Here is a 9,318-nt window from a genome sequence, read left to right on the forward strand (position 1 = left end):
TGTATGATATACTTATTTAAATTTTGCCATCCATGAGTTAAACAATAATTATAATTAATTGTATATGAAATTAATTAGAAGTTTTTAAACTTGGGAAGAAAGATCTGATTCCGATTTGAATTAATCTCGAGGAAAAAAGGTGAAATTAGACAAGATGTATTTTGTGAAAATTAATTTTTCATTGTGCATAACGTTAAAAGTATAATACAGTGTGTAAATAGATCGTCAAAAAATAGATACATCGAGATGCAGAGAGGAGAGAGTAAGCTATCTTAGTGCAGGCTAGCAAAAAAAAAATATTAATCTCGAGTAAAATATGTAAGATTGCAAGCCCCGCGTACTAACGACGTGTTTTAAGATAACTATTATTACTACGCTTAAAAATACATGGCATTGTTTTATCCGGCAAGCAATGAATGTCGAGTGCAATTCATCAATTAGCGCTTTTATAGACTTTAACGTATATGCACTTAATAAGCTCGCTTCTCTAAAAAATATAATCCAATTGCTAAACACGCGCAATCTCAGTTAAAAGAGATTTTATTCGACATTCGTTCTCACGCGTAATTCGTTTATTGCGTAGTACAATAAATAAAATATGGATTTATTTAACATAAATAAATGGTAGTACATTTATAGCGTCAGTTCGGCTTTTAATAATCGGTCTGTCCCAGCACACTGTACATGATCCTCTTGAAGCTATTACTTTGATGAATCTTCTCGCCTTCGTCGTCGAGCACGTTTATCTGAAAATTGAATTATTTTCAGAGTCGCTTTATGTTTCCGATCTGATTTGTAAATGTACGTTATAAATGAGCTAAAAGTTTAATTTATGCTATGGACAAGACGATTTTTATCTCATGAAACGGCATGCACGATTGTAGCAACTTAACACAAAAGTGCTTACACAAAAGAAAAAAACAACACCCGATAGTATAGCATAGTGAAATAGCACATTTATCCTATGAATTAATTTCTCTATGCGGAAACACTTTACGCAAAAGTAATAGAAAACGCACGTACAAGTTTCTGCAAAAATTTTAATAGTCGTTGATGAGATCCTTAACAAAAGGGAGGGGAAAGGGACGTCTATATCCACCCTTAACGAAACAGAGGCCGAAAATTAGATTATTAGTTACATCTCCAATCGTGATGATTAAATGACAGATCCACATGACAATTAAATTTAATATGTATATGTAATGATAATGTATATTTTAAATAATCGAACCATTCGATGCGAGATCTTTCTTTCTGTAAATTTAGAGAAGAAGATGAGTGTATCGGATCTATCATAATCCCGCGTACTAACGACGTGTTTTAAGATAACTATTATTACTACGCTTAAAAATACATGGCATTGTTTTATCCGGCAAGCAATGAATGTCGAGTGCAATTCATCAATTAGCGCTTTTATAGACTTTAACGTATATGCACTTAATAAGCTCGCTTCTCTAAAAAATATAATCCAATTGCTAAACACGCGCAATCTCAGTTAAAAGAGATTTTATTCGACATTCGTTCTCACGCGTAATTCGTTTATTGCGTAGTACAATAAATAAAATATGGATTTATTTAACATAAATAAATGGTAGTACATTTATAGCGTCAGTTCGGCTTTTAATAATCGGTCTGTCCCAGCACACTGTACATGATCCTCTTGAAGCTATTACTTTGATGAATCTTCTCGCCTTCGTCGTCGAGCACGTTTATCTGAAAATTGAATTATTTTCAGAGTCGCTTTATGTTTCCGATCTGATTTGTAAATGTACGTTATAAATGAGCTAAAAGTTTAATTTATGCTATGGACAAGACGATTTTTATCTCATGAAACGGCATGCACGATTGTAGCAACTTAACACAAAAGTGCTTACACAAAAGAAAAAAACAACACCCGATAGTATAGCATAGTGAAATAGCACATTTATCCTATGAATTAATTTCTCTATGCGGAAACACTTTACGCAAAAGTAATAGAAAACGCACGTACAAGTTTCTGCAAAAATTTTAATAGTCGTTGATGAGATCCTTAACAAAAGGGAGGGGAAAGGGACGTCTATATCCACCCTTAACGAAACAGAGGCCGAAAATTAGATTATTAGTTACATCTCCAATCGTGATGATTAAATGACAGATCCACATGACAATTAAATTTAATATGTATATGTAATGATAATGTATATTTTAAATAATCGAACCATTCGATGCGAGATCTTTCTTTCTGTAAATTTAGAGAAGAAGATGAGTGTATCGGATCTATCATAATCCCGATGGTGAAATGTAGCGGCCGATTATTACTGGGAGATGGTTTGGCACGAAGCTTCGGTAGACAAAAAAGAAAGAAGCACAAGAGAAGTAGCGCCTCGTGCCAAGCCACTTATATAATCCAGTGCCGTTTTGTCGTCCGACTGTGTTCGGTAATGTTATAAAATATACGGGACCGACAATGGTCAATAAATTTTTTTCGGTAAGCAAATGACAATAATGATAAACGCGTGAATAATTAAAAACTGTGTGATTAAGCCGTTTTAGACGGCATGTTAAAAAAAATATTTTTCAGTGATATTTCATAATATGCGTTTTTTTAATGAGATGAATGGTAATAATACAATAGAGAATCGAAGGTTCAGAGAATATAGTCTATGCAGCATTTCATATTATTCTTGCATAGAATCCATGCAATAGCATGCGAAAGAGAAATGCAGTTCTATTGTATTTTAGCCTGATAAATTTTCTCTAAAATTGTGTGTCCTAAATTAATCATAAATTAAAACGAAAAAGCGCGGATACTCACGTATGCAGGACTTTTCGGTGGAGACTGGTATATCTGTCCAAAAAATGTCATATCGTTTAACACAATTCTTATCCCTTACAACACGTTTAAATATATTTAATGTCGCAAAAATAAGAATTTATAAAATAAGATGTCGAAGAGAAAAAAATCGATTTTGGATTAGGCGTATGATTTTGTCGTATCGCTTGAAAATGCGTAAAGAAAAGGAATGTACCTTGTTCGATTTCTGGGGCGTGAAGACGCCGGTGCGAACTGGTTGCCTGACCTCCTGCACCTGGTCCCCGAGTTCCTCCTCCTGCAGAGCCTTGTACGCCTCGCTCTTACTCGGATCGTACTTCATCGGCTTCTTCAGACTGCACGTATCGCATGTGTACACAGGGACGATTTTTAATTTTGTTTTTGTTCTTTCTTTCGCTCATGCGACTTTTATCTTTCTCTTTATCTGGATCGGTTAGCAGCGGCCAGGGTTACGATTTGCCAATTGCTATTATGCGTTCATGTATTTTTGCTTTAATTTGTTCGAGAGCGACTTTCAGACGCGTCCTCCAGTCGAGTTCAATCGAGAGAAAGCGATAATTCATCGTGCAAATTCTATGTACATATCCGATCAGGAAGAACGCGTTTGTCGGACATTTTGAAAATTACGCTTCTCGTCGAAAAAAATATTTAAAAAAGATAGATTAAGAAAAAAGGATATTTTTTTTTATTGTCAAGATCCGACGAAATCCTAAAAAAAAAAACAGATTTCTGAAAAACTTATTTTCTGACACTCGATTCTCTAATACACACGCATAGGATAAAAAATAAAATAACATATTGAGAAAAAAAGGTGGTATGAAGATTTTCAGACTGTCTTAATTTTTAATATTAAATCTTCTACGGCCACAAAATATCATTTAAAATGATGTTTAAAAAGTATATTTTCAAAAGCGTAATTTTCGAAAGTCGTCTCGAGCTATTCGTGCACGGTATCTACGATGCATGCATTCGAACACTCATCTAAGTTAGTAAATATTCTCACGTGTTTTTTTAACTATTGTATTGATTATTATTCACTACTCTACCGCATGCAAAAGTTTATTCACTATCGCTAAAGAAAAAGCTTTTTGCGCGGATTCGCGAAAGCAGCGCGAAATTCTCAATTTCGTCTAAATAACGCGCCTACAACTTTTACTATGCAATATGAACGGCAAGCTAATTTGATATAACAATCGCACATTTGTTTCAAGGAATTGGAACTCAGTGGCCACGTTCACCATGTCGCAATAAAATTAATTAAAGTAATTATTCATATTATAATCAAACAAAATATTATTATTATCCGTAAAAAAATACATGCCGTTTAAAACAAATGATCAAATAATTTACGGACGGACAGTATTATGAAATATCAAACTGTAAATTTAATGAATACTTAGAATATTTTTCTAAAAACAATTTTCTACTTTAATTATTTTCCTATTTTTTTTAAATTTTATTTCCAATTTTTATTCTTTCTATTCCTATATATATTTATTATTTTCTATTAATCAATTATTAATTTTTCTCATTAAAACCCCTTATGATAAATTTCTTAAATAATTTAGAAATAATTTATTTAATAATCCGCGTGTATATATATATAATTAAACTTATACAGTTTAATTATATTAAACTGTATACTTTAGTAAAACAAAGAAACGTGCCCAATGAATTACATGTGAAAATCAGAAAACTTTGCGGTCGTAGATCCGACGTGTGAGAAGCATCGGAAAACGTCTCGAACGTCTCTCGACAATTTTTAATTTGGCTTATTGAATTGCGGCCAGACGTTCTTCGAGGAGGCGGCCTTGGCCTGCTCCTTCAAGATTTGCGCTTGCTCCTGTATTTCCTGTTTCTGTTTCAGGAAGGAAAAGTCTATGAAAATGCTGGAAAACAAACAAACCGCTACGTAAGTAATCAATTATCAGGAGAATCCGAGAGCCCTATAGGAAAAAGAAAGGAGCCAGAATGTCCTTTCACTTTTGAACGATGGAAGACCGACGACCGCGCAATCTCGAACGAAGTAAGTCCGATTTAATTCTCCAATTGATGATTTTTTCCGAATTAGTGTTCGTAAAAATATCAAAAAAAAGATGTTTTTTTCTCGTTCACATTTCGTAAATCTCTAGAATCTCAGAGCATTATATCTGAAAATGACCAACGTTTTTTCGTAAGCAATATATTTAATTATATATATGGCTATATAAAAAATTAATGAATAGAAATTGATAAAAATTAATACATATACATGAAAATTATATATTTTTCTGCTATTTAAAAATTTCGATCAATCTCTTTAAAAATTTCAAATCAAACTCTGGTTTTGAAGATATTTTCGAGAGTAAATTCATATCAACTTCTTTCACCCATCTTTTACGACGCCATGAATCGTGTAAATCTGTTAATTTCAATACAAAAGATGAGAAATCGGATTTTTTGTAATTTTTATTATATGACAATGATCTGTGAAAATGTACGAGCGGCATTCAGCGGAAAAGCCAATCTTTTATTAATTGTATTACCCTGTGACTGCTGCAAGCTTTACGGTGTATTAGCGATTCGTTAAATATATATATTTATTTAATTCGGTTTAAATAGTTAAAAAAAATGCTAGTTAGGAGATCTTAGTGGGCAATCATAAATAATGATTGTCTACTTACGGTACGACAGACGCTTGGCACTTGATGGTGTCCGCAATGTTTTGTTCCGAATAAAGCCCAATCGGCGAGTTGAATTGCTTATGGACAATCTAAAAGAGCGAAATTTTTCGCGTTTATGATAATTGCACAGTACAATTTGCCGTATTATCATACCGCATAAAACTAAAAAAAAAATATTCCTATGGTTTGATATCAAAACGACCGCGCTATTATTTTGTAAGTAAAAGCATAAATAAGATTTTATTCAACTTTCTTTTTTATTTGAACATTTATTTTTAGAATATAACTAAAATTTTTTTTAAAATACATGAATATTTTGAAAATTTTGTACAATATAAGCAGAGTATATTAATAATGCATTATTATGCCAAATGTTCACTGAAAGTGTATTATTATTACGATCTGTCGTCTAGTTGTGTCACTTGTGACTGTGATATTATATTATGACGATATAGCGTTGCAAGAAATAACTGTAACGTTAGTTGGCAGTGGACACAATAAATGTTTAGCCACTGCCAAGGGTCCGTTTTGCGTCGGAAATTCGCGATACTAAATGATTCACATATTTAATTTATAAAGTAATATTGTTACAAATAATATCTCGTAATGTAACTAATCAGCATCCGTAATCGTTTCGTTATGTCCACGTATTTTTAGCCGGTTCCATCAAAATTATATTTTGAATCATATTAGTAACAGTCAATAATCAAAACAATATTAAATAAATATTATTCAAGCTATAGGGGTTTACTTTAAAATAATTAAATTTATAATTTAAAACTTTTTTTATATATTACATTAATTTAAATTTAATTTAATTTAATCATTGAAATAAATTCGGTTAAGTTATTTTAGTGATTTCATAAATGGGAGATAGTGCAAGTTATATCGATCTGTAATAAAATCGATATATCAGTATTATTTCGGATTATAGAATTACAGACGATAGAATTCAGGATATTCTGTATTAATCTAATAATCCTGCAATAATCGCATTAATATCATATATATCATTATTATTAGTTATTATTAGTTATAACAGAAAATCGTAATAATAGGGTTCTTGTAAAATGAAACTTCCGCAAACTCAAGTTCCTTGCGGATATATCGGATATCCAAAGAGCGTAAGCGTCGTTTCTCAAAGCGGAAGCGGCTTACGAAAGAAAGCAAAACGGAAGTGATCCAAACCTTTGGAACTTCATTCGGTCCGTTGACACGCTGAAGTACCGTTTCCGCCACCTGCTCAGACGACGTTTAATGAGAGATACAATTTAAAAGGACCGATTATACACGCGACTGATCCCGATTCGACAAAAACGCGTCTCTAAAAAACGAACTTATTTCCGATTATGTCGTCGAAATAGAAAGATATAACGGAGGATGACTCTTTGGAGCATTACCTTTTGCTTCATAGCGACTTCAGGGTGAGCCGGCTCGTAATGATGGGGCGCCGCCCTAATCATCGGATTTGGATGATGTCGCAGGTAGCATTCGCCGAGAGGGGCATCCTTCTTGACCTTAGCACCTGGCAAGACCAAAGGAGTCGTGCGGTAGGGCTAGAAAACAAATCATAATTACAATTTCGTCACTGCAATATTTCATTATTTTATTACATTATTTTATCTTAGTATTATTAATACATATAATATATTTTTCTCATATTATTAATATATATAATATATCTCTCATCTTTATAATTTTTTACAAGATTGATATTTCGCTATTATCAATTAACATTGTTAAAATATGCCGGTAACTATATGAGTAATGGGATAGTTAATGGCAGAAATTATAAGATAATATTCTGTCGAAGCGATGCCAATTAGCTAACAAGATCTAAAATAAATCGCAATAGAGGCCATGGCGATTAGGATGGCTCGTTATAATCTCTGACGCTTCTTATGTCGCCATAATTCCAAGCAACGACGAGAATAAATCGATGATGATGATATCGCATCCTAAATTAATTGATCCCGTTTCGTAACACTAATGAGCCAAGGTATGACTTGAAGAATGACGAGTTACAGCAAAAAGAGTAATACAATTTTATATTTTTAAGATACACATTTGAAAGATGCTTTAAAATAATTAATACTCAAATAATGCCATCAGTTACTTTGGAAACTTTCATGATATATTAAAGTTTTCTTTTCAAAAATGTTCTTTTTTATTAAATTTCTTTGTCATGAAATAATAATTAATGCATTTTATTATAACGGTAACATTCTGTTTTTCATAATGCAAATAATTTCCAACCAGCGGTAATACATTGATCGATATTTTTGGCGCGACGCCGTGAACCGGAAATGATATTATCCGACGATGACCGATTGCTTTTAAAGAAGGAAAAATTTCGTCCAACTGGCTCACAATAAGAAAATTACATAAAGCATTTTCGTATCACGAACGAACTTAGCTTGGCAACATACCGTCGTTTTTGCGCGACATTGCGAAATTACGTGATTCTGCATCGTGCATCGTCGATTCGTCATACAAGTTTTGTCTGTTTACAAGTTTGGGTTGACGAAACATCCGTGAAAATAAACATAAAACGGAATCTCGTAATCTTCCGTCGTTGTGCAGATGTTGATGTTTCGCGAAATCTCGAAGTGTGATGAAAATTTGAAAAAATAAGGCACAGCTGTTGCGACTTTTAGAAAGTTGTAAATGAAAAAAAAAATCTTTCGTGAAATTTGCTCGCGAAAAACGAGTTGTCATTTTATTTCTCGTTCTGCAAAAATAGTCATTTTTGAAGGGCAGCTTAAGATTTACGAGCAATTCATTCGTTACGACGCGTTGTTGGCTTCAGAATTATTGCGCCTCAAACATGCGAAGTATAATAAAAAAATGTTAAACTAATTCTAACACTATTCAACCTGAATATATAATATTTTTAAAATTTAGTCACTCTTCTATAACGTGTATTTTTTGCGCTTAGCTTTTTCTCGAAATATGAAATCTTAAAAAATATGATTATAGAAATATAATTATCACATTACCAGATAAGAGTGACAATTGAACAATAAATTAAATAAATTGACTAAATCGGAGACCTCTACTAAATTAAAAAAAAAAAATCATTTATAAAATATAAACATATGTAAAATGGTTATATGGTTCATAAGGAGTTTGACCTCTCGTTTTATGCCCACTGCCATTCGGCATTGGCGCTACAATGAGCATGCTGCAAAGTGCACGTTTTACAATTTTAGAACCTCGGTCGCGGTCGCGGCAAGTTCGCGAGCGAGTTTTGCGTTTCACGTTCGCGGCGTGAAATCACGCGATTACGATGATTCCATTATAAATGGGTCAGGAACGTCATTATGTTGGAGGGTGAGCCGTTAGTGATTCTCTTGAAATAGATGAAGGCCCCGGCCAGCAAAAATAACACCCCGAATCGCGTTACACCAGAGAACCTCTCTTTCTCTCTCTCTATCTTTCTTACTCGCTTCCTTTCATCCGCGATTTTTAACCAGGAAACGTTTCTCGTCCGGGAATGAACGGATGAGAAATGCCTCTCATTAAAGCGTCGACAAGGTCACTGAAAAGGGAGCAACAGATCGAGTAAGGCCAAAGGGCATCTTATTTCCATTTTATCTCGACGACGTACGATTTGATGTATTATATTTTAATCTGTATCGTAAAAATATTTAAAGTAAATCTTGAGGAGACTGATTCGATCAAAGAATATTAATCAACCGATAAAAAATGTTATCATTCCGTCCCACTGAATTCCCTTTCAAAAATTATAGAAGAATCATTAATTGAATTTTTTGGCCTGGTGTATCATTGGTTTATCTCGTTGTTCTCGTCAAAATTCTTGTTTATCTTAAGATTCTTTTT

General features: G+C 33.1%; 1 protein-coding gene and 1 long non-coding RNA gene across 4 annotated transcripts; both read right to left on the minus strand.

Annotated features, from left to right (window-relative positions):
* Positions 1-161: 161 nt before the first annotated feature.
* Positions 162-1,295, minus strand: LOC115235567. The gene is made up of 2 exons (XR_003884049.1): positions 1,024-1,295; positions 162-746 (listed from the first exon to the last, which is right to left on the minus strand). It is a non-coding gene; the product is annotated as an uncharacterized LOC115235567 (long non-coding RNA).
* Positions 1,296-1,522: 227 nt separating this feature from the next.
* LOC115235566 (PDZ and LIM domain protein 3-like) lies at positions 1,523-7,055 on the minus strand. Of its 3 annotated transcripts, XM_029807454.1 has the most exons (7): positions 6,876-7,055; positions 6,664-6,714; positions 5,476-5,564; positions 3,009-3,147; positions 2,795-2,827; positions 1,991-2,067; positions 1,523-1,713 (listed from the first exon to the last, which is right to left on the minus strand). In XM_029807454.1, the coding sequence occupies exons 1-6, from the start codon at positions 6,936-6,938 to the stop codon at positions 2,008-2,010; spliced, it is 435 nt and encodes a 144-aa protein (XP_029663314.1). In that variant the 5' UTR covers positions 6,939-7,055; the 3' UTR covers positions 1,523-1,713; positions 1,991-2,007. The 3 variants fall into 3 exon arrangements, with proteins under 3 accessions (XP_029663314.1, XP_029663312.1, XP_029663315.1); XM_029807452.1 differs by lacking the exon at positions 1,991-2,067 and having other exon boundaries at positions 6,876-7,054; XM_029807455.1 differs by lacking the exons at positions 1,991-2,067; positions 6,664-6,714 and having other exon boundaries at positions 6,876-7,054.
* Between the last annotated feature and the right edge of the window lie 2,263 nt (positions 7,056-9,318).

Source organism: Formica exsecta, unplaced genomic scaffold, assembly GCF_003651465.1.
Source record: "Formica exsecta isolate Colony F162 unplaced genomic scaffold, ASM365146v1 scaffold227, whole genome shotgun sequence".
NCBI classification, from domain to species: Eukaryota; Metazoa; Arthropoda; class Insecta; order Hymenoptera; family Formicidae; genus Formica; species Formica exsecta.